Genomic DNA, 17,677 nt, shown 5'->3' with positions numbered 1-17,677 from the left:
AAAAAAAAGAGGGAGATGTGGCAAAACACTGGCATCTGTGAAATCAGTCTTTTGGGTTCACAAGAGTCTGCCATAATATTTTCGGTGCATATGAAAGATTTCCTCATTTAAACAAGCCTTGACAATCTAATGGCCCCTTTCTTACCAGGGCACCAATTCTCAATTCTCCTGGTTTACTTTCCTCTGTAAATCGTTCAAACTTTCCTCATTGACACTTTGTTCTCACTATTCCTCAAAAACAGCCACATAAATCAAGATATTCTCATTCATCTCTCAAATATTTCACATTAATTTTCATTTGTGCACCTTCAAGTGCTGTCCACATTCTGTCTTGCAATTTGCTTCCGTTTAGGAAAAAGGAAGGCTTTCAAACAAAAGTGCTATATACTTGAAAGCAGTAGCCAATAATCTGTTGAATCTCCCCTTGTTAATAAAAGAAAGCAAAGCTCTAGATCTATCACGCTTGGATGATCTCGTGTGAAAATGACACCACCCTCTCCTTCCTGTATCCAGCTCTCAAGCACAGACTTGTTGACACACATGCAAATATGCATTCTCATCTGAAAGGTGGAAGAGACCACAGATGTAACTGTCCAATACAAAACAAACTTTGCAGTTGTGACTATAACAGTAAAACTGCCTAAACATAAACTTATTTGAGCTAGTCAATTTTCTGATAAACCCCAAAAATATGCTGTTGCTGTTTTCTTTAAATAAAATAATTGAAAACAACAAATGTTTTGTTCTGTGTGGTTGGTGTTTCTAACACATGGTACCATAAAGCCCTCAAGTATTCATAATTTTTTTAAATTAGAACTAGCACCCAAAGGTTTATGATATGCCTTTAATTAAATTTGATTAGAGTTGCTTTGACTTACTGAAAAGAAGCACTTTAAAGATAGTAATGCAACAATTTATTTCTGAGTAGTGGTAATTATACGTTATGGTTGGTTTGTAATTTTAAAGAGAATGGGATTGTATGAAGTCTTCCAAACTAGTGCCCTAAAAATTATTGATTCCATTAAAATTACTTCTAACTGTATAATTAAAAAGCCCAAGTTTGTCACCAGAACTTGGTAGACAAAGAAACTGCAAGAATCCTTTGTTTAGTAATAACAACAGTTTCCTTATGAGACCGATTATAATAGAAAGTAAATTTAGAACTAAGATAAATAGTTTCCTTCGCATGGGAGACAAAGTACTGATAAAAACAGATGATGGATCTGTTAACTCAGTGATAGCAATGTTTTTATGAGCAGGAAGCACCAACCTTTCCTGTTTTCTCTTTAAAGCAAAGAAAAGGGCAGCGAAAAAAAAGAGCTTCTAGACAAGAGATTAGACAAGCTATGATGGAAAAGCCACACCAAGGCAAAATTACAAAAGTATCTACAACTGGCATTACTTCCCCAACCAAGTCCTAAAAGGAGGTGGCGCTAGTAGAACCAAGAGTTTACACGGGGATGGTCTGAAAGGCAGGAAGAAACAGGAGGGAGCTAGTGGAAGGAAGAAAGCAATTCTCAGCCAGGGCTCACAAGACGGGACAAATTCACAGAACACCGAGGCACAAAGCTACCTGGCCAGTGATATATCCCCTTCCTTACGGGTGATAAGTCAGAGTGGCTAAATCACACGCCCAGTGACACAGAGGCAGAAACGTGGCAAACTTTCTGCTTGGTGCACTGTTTTTTCTCCCTGGAGAATGATATCATGGTGCCTAGCATTATATTTAAATAATTTCAAACATTGATATATAGCAGTAAAGACAATATTATCATGCGTAAGATGTACTTCTTGCTTTGTAGCCAGATTGTTACAGGTTTGCACAGCATCTCTTTAGCTTACTCTTTATGAGACCTGACTGCAGAGCCAGGTATAAAAGAACAGTGAAGTCATCTACTCCCAGGATTTTTCTATTAGTTAACCACCAAATGGTAGCTTGCTCATTTTGTGCTTTTTATTTTCCTTCTGCCCAACCCAGGAGTCTTGTCACACAGGCCTACCTTCACACAAAATCACACAGTGCACTGCCCAGAGTAGAGCGGCAAGAGCGAAAAGACTTTATCTTTAACATCACTGGAGCACATAAAATTGTTTAAAACTAATAAACATGTCCTTGTACACTTTTGGATACATGCAGTGCCATTACAGAACACGGAAAAATGTGTTGTGTATAATGTTCTTTATAATCTGGCTTAAGTTTGGGTTGAAGTATTAAAACACTACACTAAGCTTTTCAAATGAGGGAGTTGCTAGAATATTCTAGAATTAAGAATAAAAGAACCAAATTATTGCCAGAGAGGAACGACCTCTGTAACAGACATATATTGCCTTGATAACGTAGCACACTCATTCCCTGTAAACCTCTTTTTTTTTAAAAGTTATTTTTAATGTTTATTTTTGAAAGAGACAGAGTGTGAGTCGGGGAAGGGACAGAGAGAGGGAGACACAAATCTGAAGCAGGCTCCAGACTCTGAGCTGGCAGCAAAGAGCCCGACGTGGGATAAGAACTCACAAACGGGTGAGATCATGACCTGAACCGAAGTCAGCAACTTAACCGACTGAGCCACCCGGGCGCACCATCCCTTGTAAATCTCTCAATCACAGTGTTTCCCTGGCCCCATCTGACCACCACCAGCAGCAGAGACACACAACATAGGCCTATCAACCGTGGATGTTCATCCTCCTATCCGCAGTGACTGGTCCGTGGGATGGGTCCATAAACCAAGAGGGATACTGAAATAATAAAAATGAGTTTCTCTGGCATGGAAAGTTACACGTACAATTAAAACTGATTCTGCCGGTGGCCATCTGGGCCCATGGTAAGATCTATCTTCAGAAAGAATGTAGGCAGCGTCAAGCTGAGCTGGGAAGTAGACAAAAGGAGCAAGAGAGTTCTGACCTTTCCCGAGCCCCTTGGTCAAGCCATACTTGACAATCTAACCACTGGATGTCCCAGTTCTATGTATTCTTTCAAGAATTTGTGATCTCTCATCAGCATAGTCTTTAAAGGTCCTCTATAGTTCATAGCAGCACTCTCCACAATAGCTAAAACATGGAAAGAGCCTAAGTGTCCATCAACAGATGAATGGATCAAGAACATGTGGTTTATCTATACCATGGAATACTACATGGCAATGAGAAACAATGAAATCTGGCCATGTGTAGCAACATGGATGGACCTTGAGGGTGTTATGCTGAGCGAAATAAGTCAGGCAGAGAAGGACAAATATCATATGTTTGCACGTATAGGAGGATTAGGAGGAACTTGACGGAGGAACAAGGGGGAGAAGAAGGGCGGAAATGGTGGGGGAAAGGGAGAGAGGCAAACCATGAGAGACTCTTGAATGCTGACAAAAACTGAGGACTGATGGATGTGGGGGGGGGAGGGGCATGGAGGAGGGCACTTTGGGGATGAGCACTGAGTGTTATGTGGAAACTAATTTGACAATTAACTATTTGTAAAAAATAAAAAAATAAAAAAAAAATAAAGGTCCTCTCTAACCCATAAAGAATTCTGGCTAATACAAGCTTCATCTTGCAAGTGTTTATCATACATTTTTTCATGCCTTCAGACTTGCAGACTTTGTCTACCTTCACAACTGAGACCACTTTTCCTACCTAGACGAAATCATTCACCTTGAATGTAGGTTAAAAAAAAATGAGCCCTTCCTTTTACCTGAAAACACCTTCCTCCCAGAAACTTTTTACTCTAAGGACAAAACAAGAAGGGAAATCAATGATCCAGAAAAATGTCCTACAGCATCTTCTTTCTGCAAACATGCTCTCTAGACTTACCAAATTTAACTCCAGCCTAAATTTTACTACTGAGCACGTCAGTGGTTACTTGCACATGGGGAGCAGGGGTTGTGCAGCAGGAGAGAGGGATTACCCAGGAGAATAAGCAAACTGTGAGAGGTAATAGCTATGTTCAAGGTCACGAATGTGGCAATGGGTTCACAGGTTTATGTATATGTCAAAACTTACCAACTCTATACGTGTAAATATGTCCAGCTCATGATATGCAAATAATACCTCAATCAAATTGTTTAAAAAAAAAGGATATACCTTTTCAAGGAAAAGCATTTTACAGTATTCTTCTTCTTCTGGAACGGAACAACTCATAATGCCTGGGGTTGCTGATGTAACTTGGTGAAAAGGAAGAAAGTTACATATCAAGGATGGTAAGGCAGGAAAACAATCAAGATTGATGCTCTGATGAGATCCTTGAAATGTGTCCCTGCTCTGGACTACCTACTTTTCTGGACATCTTGCTACATGGAAATAATAAAGCTTACTATTTTAAGCAGCAGTAGCTGGGTTTCTCTTACCTATTCCTAATATGGTGGTCTTTGGTCCTTTCTTTAAAGGCGGTAAGATCAGGCCATTCCCAGGCCAGCTATCTTTTGTCTCTAATCTTAGAAGAAAGTCCAAATTGGAGGCTATCAAAGCCAAGGATGTGCAGAGCCTGGATTACCGCTGGAGGTAATTCATTAGCCACCATTCCCCACCTCTACCCATACTTCAAATTCTTCTCATGAGCCCCCTATACTTTAAGGGCCACACAAGCAAGGCACATGGTTTTCTGATATTCCTAGCACCTGACTGAGTGCCTGGTACAGAAGAGGTACTCAAAATACGCTGCTGACCGAGAAGGAGCTCATGATATTGTTCATGATGCTTTAAGGACAAGCAAACACTTAGTCCCTAACCAATACAGTATTTGGGGGAAAGAAATTTAGCCTAATGATGTTCCAGATTATCCTTTCTCTATGTAACCTTTAAAAAGATTTTCATTCTTTCATCAGATATCCACCACATTTCAAACAAGATGCAAAGACAAATGTGAATTATTTCTAAAATATTTCTAGTTACTTCTGCATTTTTTTTAGTATCTGAATTCTACATAAGTGAACTACTTTGAGGATGAAAGAGGAATATAGAACATTTGAAACAAACTGGTTTCAATTTTGTAGCGAAATTATTCAAAAATATTTTGTCAACACTAAAACAGAAGAGAAGGTGCGGTGGTAGCAGAGGGGAAGAAATTTAAAACAGTAATAAGATTCAAAGGGACTATACCAGCAAAATGTACCCCCCACCCCTGGCATCCAGACACATAAAGAAAGCAAAGGTCCCAGGCTGTCTCCCCTCTACATGCTTCAACATTTATAATGAGCAACTACTTGAACGCTCAATTCTCCCTCTGAACTTCTGCCTAACGTGGAAAAGTGAAGAACAACTCAGCTACGGATGACCAAGTATGTGTTTCTAGGATGCCAAACATCTGGATAGAAATTTGAAAATTCTATAAATAATCTAGATACTGCTAAACAACCAGACGTTTAGCGTGGAAGCCAAGACCTCAGTTCTTTGTTTCGTTTTCATTCTTCAAATGACACAAAGAAGCCTGAAGTGCCTTTGTCACATATTTTTTCCTCCTTACGTTCTCCATGGTGCCAAGCAGATTTTATACTTACCAGGCACAAAATAACATATACTTGTTATATAATATCTGCTAAGAAATAATATAAAAGGTATCAAAAGTAAGGGATCCTGACCTATCTTCCAAGGATAACAGTTTGAGGTGGCGCTCACAGCTGCCAACCAACTTCCAACTGCATCCTATCCGCTTCTTCTGTGGAGCAGCTCTGGGAGACAAGACGTGGGAGTTATGGAAGCATGAGCCCTGCACTGACTCCCTCACTCAATTACCTAAATGTCAACTACAGGCCAAGGCTGTGTTAGGCACCCAGGAAAGGAAAAGTGATTAGGACCTTGTCCATCTTATTTAAGGGTGCAGAGTTGATCATATGTAAAGCAAGAGAGTAAATGCTCTTTCCAATGATTCCATTGATCAATTCAAGAATCAAGTCTTAGTCCTCATCTCAGCAGCATTTGACACAGATGTTCAATTCCATCTCCTTAAAATGATTTGCACTTGGATTCTAGGACGCCAATCTCTACCAGGTTTTCCTCTTACCTTCTCAGGCTTCTTTCCTGGCTCCTGAAACTCTTACTAAGAGCGCCCTTGGATTAATCTACAGATGACAGCTTTTCTCCATCTAACCTCACTAACTTGGGGATTTCAACCAATATAATTTCTAAATGCCGTTCTCCATGTTGATGGCTCTCAGGATTTAAACTTCCAGCTACTTTTCTCCCCTGAACTGCACTGTTATTAGTCTAACTGCTACTTGACATCTCTAATTGGGTATCTGATTGGCATCATATCTAATACTGAACCCCTTATTTTCCTCCCAAAGCTTTTTCCACCAACAGTCTCCCCATTCCTATTAATAGAAGATCCATCTTGACAGTGGCTTAAGCATAAATCATGAGTAATCCAGGACTCCTCTCTTTCTCTCACTCCATTCCAAACAATCAGAAAATTATGTTGGTTCCACCTTCAAAATACACCCAAAATCTGACTATTTCCCTTACTTCCATTGATATGATACTGATGCAAACGTCCACACCTCTTGACTGAATTACTGCAGTAACATTAGACGTGATCTCACTGCTTCCACTGTTGCCCTCTCTCATCTGTTCTCAACTCATTAGCTAGACAATCTTTTTTTAATGTTTTTTATTTATTTCTGAGAGAGAGAGAGAGAGAGAGAGACAGCGAGCATGAGCAGGGGAGGGTCAGAGAGAGAGGGAGATACAGAATCTGAAACAGGCTCCAGGCTCTGAGCTGGCTGTCAGCACAGAGCCAGATGCGGGGCTCGAAACCAAAAACCGTGAGATCATGACCTGAGCCAAAGTTGGACGCTTAATTGACTGAGACACCCAGGGGCCCCTAGACAATCTTTTAAATGAAAATCAGGCTCAAAGCTACCGATGGCTGCCCATTTCACTCTGCATAAAGGCTCTCATCCTTACAGCGCTCTCAAGGCCCTTCACAACCTGCATCTCAGATCTTCTCTGACTCACATCCTCTACCACTCCACCTCTGGCTCATTCTGTCCCAGCCACAATGGACCCGTCTCTGTCCCTTACATAAACCAGGAATACTCCCCTTAGTGGGTCTTCTGCAAAGTTCCATCTACCTGAAACACTTTTCCCAGGTATTTCTCCCATCACTTTCAAATTTTTACTCCAGTGCTATCTTCCCAACCAGACTAATCCTGGCCATATGTTAAATACGTACTTACCTTCCCCTACCTACCCTCTGCCTCACCATTCTTCATTCTTCTTACTCCATTTTTCTCCATAGCACTTTCTTAGCTTCTCACAAGATATATAATAGATTTACTTATTTATCATCTACCTTTGTCCCATAAATATAAGACCCATGAAGGCAGCACATTTTGGATTGTTTTGTTCATTGCTCTTGATGTTCAATTAATACTTATTATTGGAATGAATAAAAGAAAGAAATTTAGTTGGGTTCATCTTGTATTTATATTAGACTAGTAATATATTAGACTAGTAATGTGAAAACTAGCCAACTATGATTTACAGTATAATTTTATAGGAAATGGATTTGTTCTTGGGAAACGTTACAGGAAAACCTGAATAGTATATGAAAGGTTGGCCAACAATAGAGGAAAAAAGAGTATTTCAAAAAACATTAGATTCTTTTTTTTTTTTAAACTTTACTTTTTTTTTTAATTCTTTTTTTTTTTAATGTTTTATTTATTTCTAGGAGAGAGAGAGAGAGACAGCGTGAGCAGGGGAGGGTCAGAGAGAGAGGGAGACACAGACTGAAACAGGCTCCAGGCTCTGAGCTGGCAGTCAGCACAGAGCCCGACGCGGGGCTCGAACCCACGAACCGCGAGATCATGACCCAAGCGAAAGTCAGACGCTTAACCGACTAAGCCACCCAGGCGCCCCAAGATTCTTTTTTTTTTTTTTTAATGCTTTTTATTTACTTCTGAGAGAGAGAGAGACAGCGTGAGCAGGGGAAGGTCACAGAGAGAGGGAGTCACAGAATCTGAAACAGGCTCCAGGCTCTGAGCTAGCTGTCAGCCCAGAGCCTGATGCAGGGCTCAAACTCATGAACCGTGAGATCATGACCTAAGCCAAAGTCGGACCCTTAACCGACTGAGCCACCCAGGCGCCCCAAAACCTATTAGATTCTACATGGGGTATATAAAAGTAATGCCTACTTATTATTATTTTCCTAACCCAATGCTAACTTTCATGTTTTAAAATAGTTGGCTGTCTTCTAGATTTAATTTTGATCAAATTATCATTTTTATGAAGCTTTCATTAGGTATGTTTTTACTCCTAGCGAAAAGGGAGCAGCCAATTCTCTAAATTCCATTCAAGGAGTATTTGAAGAGTATAGCCTCTGTGTTTTAAAAAAAGAAAATGCTACACACTGAAGGATCCCACAAAGGGAAAGCTATGATTTCTGCCAACGAATAACAACAACAAATGGTTAATGGTCTAGCTGGGATAAAAAGCAAACACAAAGCAATCTACAATAGGGAGACTAGGTATAGTCAAGGGCAAAGACAGAGTAAAGCAAACTCTTAGAACACTGGTTCTCAGCCCTCAGTGTAATTTAGAATCAGGTAGGAAGGTTTTTAAAAAAAAATCGCATGCCTTCCGTCTCTCCTGGATCTGACTGAATTAGTCTGGAGTGGCACTCAAGTATTCAGACACCCAGGGAAAAATTTAAGGAAACAATACCTTTGAAAAGAAGTAAGAGGCTTTACTGCAGTAACTTAACAAAGACAGAGCAAGGTATTATAGATTGAGGGCAGAGGGTCAGCAAAGACGGGGAGGCAACAAAGGGCATTTTGTGTGGGGAATTCTGTGTGGCTGAAATATGTAAAGGGATGAGGAGGGAAGGGGTGGATGGGGAAAGATCTTGAATGGCATGTTAAAGAATTTGGGTTGATTTCTCTAAGATTTTTCCTCTATTGTCACAAATGGGTTGATCATTCATTGTACAGCAGTGAAATAATAAGGACAGATTCAAGTGAACTGTGACACGAAGGAAGAGGATGTAAACCTAACTGCCTTCACATGTAATTCAAATGTGTTTGAAGTGGTAACAGCCCATTTCCAAACCACTTAAAACTGTGTGTAAATCAAGCCACTGATCTATTCAAACCTCACTTTTCGAATATGGGCTGAAAAGTAATTTTTCCCAAAATGAATTGTTTCTTTCTTTTCTATGCCTCTTGACTCTCATTGTTAAACTTTATGAAAGTCAATAACCTCACTTCAAGTGAGAAATGGCATAAAGAGCACATTTTGTTACCATTTTTAAATCAAAAGTTGGGAAATTTTACAAACACATTTGGCATAAAGGCAGACTATAAATTTCAGCACAACAGCATCACGTGAAAATCTCAGGTTTTGTAAACAGTGGATCATTTTTAAATTCAAAGTGCAAGAAAATATCCAGCAACCACTTAACTATTTTATTATTTTTTTTTTAAATATTTTTATTTCTAGGAGAGAGAGAGAGAGACAGCGTGAGCAGGGGAGGGTCAGAGAGAGAGGGAGATACAGATCCTGAAACAGGCTCCAGGCTCTGAGCTGGCAGTCAGCACAGAGCCCGACGCGGGGCTCAAACCCACGAACCGCGAGATCATGACCTAAGCGAAAGTCGGACGCTTAACCGACTAAGCCACCCAGGCGCCCCCTCCACTTAACTATTTTAAATTCATTCAGTAGCTTGAACAAGAACACAGAAAGAAATCACATAAACCTAACCACATATTAAAATCTGAAACAAGAATCATTTGAAAAATGATGCTCAGAATTTTGAAAAATGACCAATGGCATCATTTGAAACTAATAGCAATACACAGATTTTCCTTTGGCTGAAGTACTAGTGTTTTTCATTTATTTTAGAGTGAAGACTGAACAAAATTATAGTTTTCCAGCACCCTAATGACCAGAATGACTAAAAAAAATACACAGGTTAATCATTCCATATTTATACTTACTGCACTTCCATCATTTTTTCCCTACAACTGAAAGATTAACATTACTATTTTCAGGCCATGAACTCCCGCCTCCACGGGTCGTGCTTGAGTCAACGCTAACTAGCCTTAAGGGTTAGAAATCCCAACAGCTTAAAAATATTTTCATCATCACACGCAGGTTTGTAATTCAGAAATTTCAAATAAACTTTCTCCCTTTGAAGCTGTAACAACTTAATTTTTTTGCTTCCTGTAGTACATCCAAAGCATTTGTCTATGTTTTTCCATTTTATCCTTAAAACTCATTGGGAAGAATGAAAAATATCATCACCAGTTTATAAATGGAAAAACTGAAGCTCAAATAAAGTAAGCTGTTTGCCCAAGGATAAATTCCAAGGGAGCTGTAGGGTTGGTATTCAGGCTTCTGTTTTCTTCCTGAATCCAATTCTTTTTCCCCCTATGGACTGTACAGACACATATATATTTTTATCTATAAATACAGTATATTCTATTTTAAGACAATCCGATTTCAGAGAGAATAAGATGTAAAACGTTGTAATTCAGGGTCATAGAAAGGATGTAAATCAGTACAATTTTTGATGCTATATGGAGACTTTTCCCAAAGTAACCAAAAGAGTAGGAAAAAATAATTGTAAAAAGTAAAAGAAATCAATAAAACAAACTTGGAAAGAATTTAAAGACTGAATATGGCAAAAGAAACAAACCTCTGAAATGACACTTTCAGTTTAAAGTTATTTATGTTCTTTACCTTCTCAATTCCTTCTCAAGGAATATATATATTCCTATATATGAATGTGTATATTATATATATTATATATATTAAAAATCAGCAGTACAACTAAACTCTTCAAGTTTCTTCTTCTCTGTTTAGGAAGCACAAAGAGATAAATTATAAATCTTCTATATGGTAACATATTTTCATATAATATTTATTTCATATTCCTAAAATTCCCCATAAATCAGAAGTACAATTTTATATATTTTTTAATTTTTTATTTTAAAGAGAGCAAGTGGGAGAGGGGTAGAGAGGGGAAAAGAGGATCAGAAGTGGGCTCTGCACTGACAGCAGCAAGCCCAGCCCCATGTGGGGTTCAAACTCAAGAACCCCAAGATCATGACTTGAGCTGCTTGGACACTCAACCAACCGAGTCACCCAGATGCCCCTTATAATTTTAAAGTTTGGTTTTCATGATTTGTCACAACAATTCCAATCAAAATTATTTTCTAATAAACTGAAAAATAGAATAGACCATTTTCCCAAAGTAGTTCTCATTTGCTTTTATATCCTAAGCAGTATGAAAAAGATTCACACTCTATGTTTCCCCTGACGCCATTACACCTTCTTCCCTCCCCCACTTCTCTAATCCATAAAGATGTCCCCTAGTCCTAAGCTAACATCAGTCCCTCCCTTATATCACATTTAATTTTCCCACTTCATGAATCCCAACGAGATCCTGTTTTCACAGAATTGGTATTTGCCTTTGTATGTGTTTATTACCTCTCACTGTTCTCAGCAGGATATACACATAGAGCAAATATACTGACTGAATAAACCTCCTGAGGTCTTATGGAGAAAAGTAAATTTTTAAAAAAGAGGCTTCATAAAGCACATGGATGTTAAAGCCCAGTTTGGTTCACTGCTGTCTTACCAGACTGAGAACAGTGCCTGTTATAAATAAATAAATATTTACTGAGTAAAGAACTGTTCAGTTTCTTTAAATGTACAAAGTTCTGAACCAAGCCTTTCTTTTTCTTATAACACCATGAAAACGCAAGGAAGAGAACTCAGCTTTTCCTCTTCCTACCATATCTATAAATAGTTTATATTCACTACGCTAACTCAAAGTTATTCAATGCTAGGGATCCTATTGATTTAAAATGACCCAACCATTAGTAACAAGAATCAACTGTTGTACCGTTGGCTAGTGACCAGAAGTCTAAGACAGGTTCAGGGGAAGTTCCTTCCAAGCTATTTTAATGGCAGGCTTTCTGGTCTGATCATGAATTCTGCTCTCAACTTAGACTCATCAGCAGGCCACTTGAGCATGTGGACAGTTAGGCTTATAGAGTCCTAAGTTCCTCAAGAAAATGCTTCAACACAAAAGCAGGCCATGGCCTTTATGCCTGCCACTCCTATATGCAATCCTGACCTTAATAACACTTTTAGAAATGACCTCAGACCTTCTGCAACTTTGCACCTATTTTAGAGGTGGTTACCCTGATGGGGTTGGAACCTATGAAAGGTCCACCTATTTCACCTTAGAAGGAAATGTCTCCTAAGTCTTCACCCTCAATCCTGCCAACTACTTCATATTTCTGATCTTAAAATGTTGAGGGAGACACCAAGGAAGATATGGAATCTAAATAATAGCATCTATTTAAGACCTGGTCCAGCTTGTATCTTTCACTCACCTCCAATTTAAACTGCTGAACTTACTTAAGCTTAATCACGGTGTATAAGGAGTACACATTAATTCATCTTTAAGTATCCTTTTTAGCTAAAAAGTCTAGTATTTAACAGGGCGCTAACCATTATATAGCCTTGTGATTTCTAATTAAGGTTTACTATATAACTACTGAAATCACTAGAATACATCTTGAAGGTCAATAAGTTGGAACAGATATAAAAATCTTAAAATGTTCCTTGAGAATCACCTTTCTCCTTGGTTTCCTGATACACACTAATACAACTAGAAATGACGCATCTTGAAAACAAGCAGACTTAAAAATAACTTGCCTTTTAATATATATTATACTATATATATATGTATATTGCACATTAATTCATACAGACCCCACACAGACTTTCTACTGTGTGTAAGCAAATATTATAAGGCTAAGTGTCTGGTGAACAGGTGACTAAATCATGGGGAGGGGGCAAAAGTCAGGGCCCAAAACGGTGAATTTGAAGTTCTAAGCAGGCCATTCATGCTAATAAAAGAAAATACCTGGAGAATTGGTCAGCACTTACTTAATACACGGTCAATAAGATAAGCATGCTTCAAGCAAGACAAAGGTGAATTCTGATCTGAAACTTGACATGGTCCTCCAATTACAAGGAGCTGAATCACCAGGTGTTTTACAATTTTTCTTCTGAGTCTACTGTGACCATGTTGATTAGATTCCTACTAACTAACCAGAAAAGCATACTTTATTCCACTGTCTTGCCTTCAGAGCTTTGCAAGCATGTTCACATACAAAGGAACATTAATGGTAAAACGATCCAGCCTCTCTCTCCTGTTGGTGACCACAAGGCAGCCTCTCCGTTCCAAGGATGTAACCCAAGCTTGCACAGATGGCCTAGCTCTCTGCGAAAGCAGGGGAACTGGGTTTGTTTTCAGGGTGGGTGCTGCAAACCACCAGGTGTATTTATAGAAGGGAGATAGACTATGATGGAGGGATGATGACAGAAGAGGAAGTTTCTTCCACCTGGGAGAGAAGCCTGTGGAAAGATCTGGATCTCACAACCTAAGTCCTATTCCTGACTCGCCAACTACCAACCATATAAACTTATTAAAACCCTTGTTGGTCTGTTACCATAAATGTTTAGATTTAGACAATGCTCTTTGCCTCAGATGGCTGTAGAATGAAGAACGAAATCATGAATGCAAAACATGGGCTGTGGTAAGCAGTCAGTAAGCGGCAACTTGCTCTCCCATTCTCCTGTTCACCCAGAATTGCGCCTCAAAAATCAGAGGTACACTGCACCGTTAAAACTAAAAGGCCCAAGCTTATTAGCAGAGAAAGGAACGACTTGGGTGGAGGCTTGCTTATTTACTGGAGGATTTCTCTTAAAATGGAGTTAGAATATTAATAAATCAGAAGACCACATGGAAAAAGCATCCAATATGAACAAACTGACAAAAAAAAAAAAAAAGCATCCCTTTATGTAAGCACGAAACAAACTTCGGAAGCTGCGGATATCCTGTGAACCTACTCGGTGACCTCAATTCAAATCACGAGAGCACGTAGAGCTAACCAAGATGCACACCATCCATATGCCGCCTTGTCAGTTTCAGATCACGCTATTTTTGCAAAACTGTCCTCAAACCTGAGGCGGCCCTCCCGCCTCCAAACCCGCCCCAGATGGGTTTGGATGCAAGGAGCCAGTATCAGAAGGGATAGGGATGAGAAAGTAGGAAGGTCTGGTCAAACGACTGAAAAACAAGGCGGTGGGTGAGGGGGCGGGGTAGAGCAATGTGGCAGAGACGCGGCCAGTGAGCCAGAAAGACGGCGGCTTCACAATGAAGGAAAGGAAGAGACTGCGACAAGAGCCGGCTCCTGGTCTCCGTCGGGGACTGATGGCGAGGCCAGGGGCGCGCAGAGCGTGGGAAGACGGGAAGGGGTGCGGATTGAAGTCAGTGTCGCTGGTCAGGTAGGGGAACCGGGGGGCAACCGAGCAGGTGCGAAGCCCGCAGGCGGGGAGCAACGGGTTCAGGATACTCACTGTGTACAGCAGGTTGAGAGCGCACAGGCAGTTCTTGGAACACGCGAAGCCCCCGCACACCATGTTGGAGCCTGTGGTTGCCGAAACCGCAGGTAAAGCTGGCTCGGGTGGAGCCTCGGGGACAGCCTCTTTGTCCTTGCCTTTGAGGCCTGGCCGAGGCCGGGGTGGGGGGCCCTGCGCTGCGGCTGCAGTGCGCTGCGCGCCCGCCGCGGCTCGAACCCGCTCTGGAACCTGCGGCCGCCGCAGCTGGAGCCGGAGCCCGAGCCCCGCCCAGCCCCCCCGCCGAGCCCCGCGCGCTGATTGGCCGCAGGCAAGGAACAAAGGTAGAAATATGCAAATAAATGCGCTCCGCCTGCCGGCCGCGGGGAGAGGCTAGGCGGCCCGGGGACGCGGGGGAGGGGGCGGAGGCCGTAAGGGACCTAGCTGGAGGCCAGACTGTGTGACAGCGGCCTCGCTGGCGTTTCCTGGGGAGCAGGTGAGGAGGAAAGGGCAGGGCTCGACGGAGATCCACGCTGGCAGGGAGAAATATGACAGCACCTCTCGGTTCTTGGCCCTGGTGGATGACGTGGCACCATTTTGAATGAGATTTTAAAATTAAGCACCTGGCCTTATTTGAAGGCAGGCAGGCAGGAATAAATGGAGAAATAAATTAATGAATGTGAATGATTTAAAAGAGAGAATGAAGTGAGAGGAAATAAAAGGAAGGGGGGAAAATGTAACAATGAAAGGAGAGCATGAAATCTCGGCTTCTCTTGGAAAATAGGTAAAGTACGTGGCCCATAAAACATTTATGTGTTATGTGTGATGAGACTCCTGTCAAGTAAAATTTATCCAACAGGAATTTGCAAAATTCTAATAAACGATGAATACGTGCATGTGAGAGAAAATCAGGAGAGATTTTTTTTGTCTTTCAATCCCAAATATCAATAACCTTTTGTTTTTTCACAATTAAGAATTGTGAAAAATATTTAAATGATACAGCCTTCAACTCAAGTCAGTCCATTATCACTTTATGGAGGGTCTAGGGTGGAAATACATATTGTAGCCTCCGATTTCTCACCTATAAAACAGGATATTATGTTAAGCACTTTTTGCACAGTGCCTGGCACACAGTAAGTGCTCGATAAGTGTCAGCTGGTATTATTGAGCTAATAAGGTTTTTTTTTAATTTTTTAAATATTTATTTTTGAGAGAGAAAAATATAAGCAGAGGAGGGGCAGAGAAAGCGGGAGACACAGAATCCAAAGCAACCTCCAGGCTTGGAGCTGTCACCACAGACCTGGAGCCGCCAGCACAGAGCCTGATGTGGAGCTCAAACCCACAAATCGTGAGATCATAACCTGATTTGAAGTCGGATGCTTAACTGACTGAGCCACTCAGGTGCCCTAGTTCTAATAGTTTTTTTTTAATACCTACCGTGTTCCAGGCACCTAAACTAAGCCTATAAAGGCTTGGTTGTTTCATAGTACTTTCTACCAAAAAAGGTTTTTATAAAGAAATGTTCAGGTATTAAATGAAACCTAAAGGTTCATGTTGAGTAAATTATGTGATAGCAAATGCTAAATATATGGATTTTTTAATGTTTATTTATTTATTAGAGGAGAACAGAGAGAGAGAATCAAAAGCAGGCCCCATGCTGTCAGCACTCATAAGCCGAAGGGTGGGATCATGACCTGAGCCAAAATCAAGAGTCCCATGCTTAAACTACTCAGCCACCCAGGTGCCCCTCAAATATCTGTTAAGTAGAACATTGCAGCTGGTTGAAATAGTGTTCTAGGAATTTTCTTTTTTTTTTTTAATTTTTTAAAAAATATTTTTATTTATTTCTAGGAGAGAGAGAGACAGCGTGAGCAGGGGAAGGTCAGAGAGAGAGGGAGATACAGACTCTGAAATAGGCTCCAGGCTCTGAGCTGGCAGTCAGCACAGAGCCCGATGCGGGGCTCAAACCCATGGACCGCGAGATCATGACCTAAGCGAAGTCGGACGCTTAACCGACTAAGCCACCCAGGCGCCCCATATATGCAATATTTATTTTGCTATGTTGGGAAACATTTGAAAGAGATGGAATTGTAGCCATATTTGATACTAGTCAATCCTTTAANTGCTCACGCTGTCTCTCTCTCTCTCTCTCCCCTAGAAATAAATAAAAATATTTTTTTAAAAATCTGTATAATGGCATAGGAGTAGGATCTTTCTGTGTATAAAATACTATTAAGTAAAAATTTTAGTTCTATTATCCACATTTAGTTAGATCGCATTTTTTTTTTAATATTTTTATTTATTTCTAGGAGAGAGAGAGAGAGAGACAGCGTGAGCAGGGGACGGTCAGAGAGAGAGGGAGACACAGACTCCGAAATAGGCTCCAGGCTCTGAGCTGGCAGTCAGCACAGAGCCCGACGCGGGGCTCGAACCCACGAACCACGAGATCATGAGCTAAGCGAAAGTCGGACGTTTAACTGACTAAGCCACCCAGGCGCCCCTGTTCTCAGAAATTTCTGCTGTGCCTTCTAACCTCTCCTTACCTCCCCAAATCCCACCACACCAAGAAGGCTCCATTGATTCTTCAGCTTTTGTATTCCACATTAATCTTTTCTGTATACCCAGAAGTATTCAAAAAATCACTCTGGAAAATGACTGTCCAACCCAAACAATACAGTGCTGCTCAGCTTTCCATTTTAAAAGCCAGAGGCTTCTACAGAGGTCCTAGCAGGGAGATCTGTTCTTCCTCTTCTCATTCCTGGAGGCCACCAGTATTGCTACCACCTCATTGCTCTCCCAATCATGGCAACACTTTCCTTGTCTTCTTCGTCATAGTATCTTCTACTATTTCCTTGTGGGCTGAATCTCTTTCTTTATCTCAAAGAAATGCCACCTATTGGTTAGGGGTTCAGCAGGAAGGATATGGTTCATTTAAATAGAATAATTGAAAAGAGTTTAATAAAGAGTCTATTTTTTAAAGTGTGGACAGGGGCGCCTGGGTGGCTTAGTCGGTTAAGCGTCCGACTTTCGCTTAGGTCACGATCTCGCGGTTCGTGGGTTCGAGCCCCGCGTCGGGCTCTGTGCTGACTGCCAGCTCGGAGCCTGGAGCCTGTTTCAGTCTGTGACTCCCTCTCTCTCTGACCCTCCCCTGCTCATGCTGTCTCTCTCTCTCTCGTAGAAATAAAAAATAAAAAATAAAAAATAAAAATAAAAAATAAAGTGTGGACAAAGTCAAAGGAAGCCAAGAAATAGTGGAGCAGCTCAGATCTAGCAAGAACAGGTAGTTATGATTTTCCTAAAATCTTAAGGGCAATTTAGGAACAGTTACAGAAGCCAGGCAACA

The 17,677-nt window shown here is 40.8% G+C and overlaps 1 protein-coding gene across 1 annotated transcript in view; it reads right to left on the bottom strand.

Moving 5' to 3' along the window:
- Positions 1-14,593, bottom strand: part of TSPAN13 (tetraspanin 13) — a 33,762-nt gene extending 19,169 nt beyond the window's left edge. The window contains exon 1 of the mRNA XM_039219681.1: positions 14,356-14,593. Coding sequence (XP_039075612.1) covers positions 14,356-14,418 — 63 coding nt within the window. The 5' untranslated portion in view covers positions 14,419-14,593. The remainder of the gene's footprint in view (positions 1-14,355) is intronic.
- Positions 14,594-17,677: the final 3,084 nt, after the last annotated feature.

This window comes from Hyaena hyaena, unplaced genomic scaffold, assembly GCF_003009895.1.
Source record: "Hyaena hyaena isolate Hyena2069 unplaced genomic scaffold, ASM300989v1 scaffold_827, whole genome shotgun sequence".
In the NCBI taxonomy this organism is placed as follows: Eukaryota; Metazoa; Chordata; class Mammalia; order Carnivora; family Hyaenidae; genus Hyaena; species Hyaena hyaena.
The sequence above is the reverse complement of the archived record's forward strand: the minus strand, read 5'-3'. Positions and strand labels throughout refer to the sequence as shown.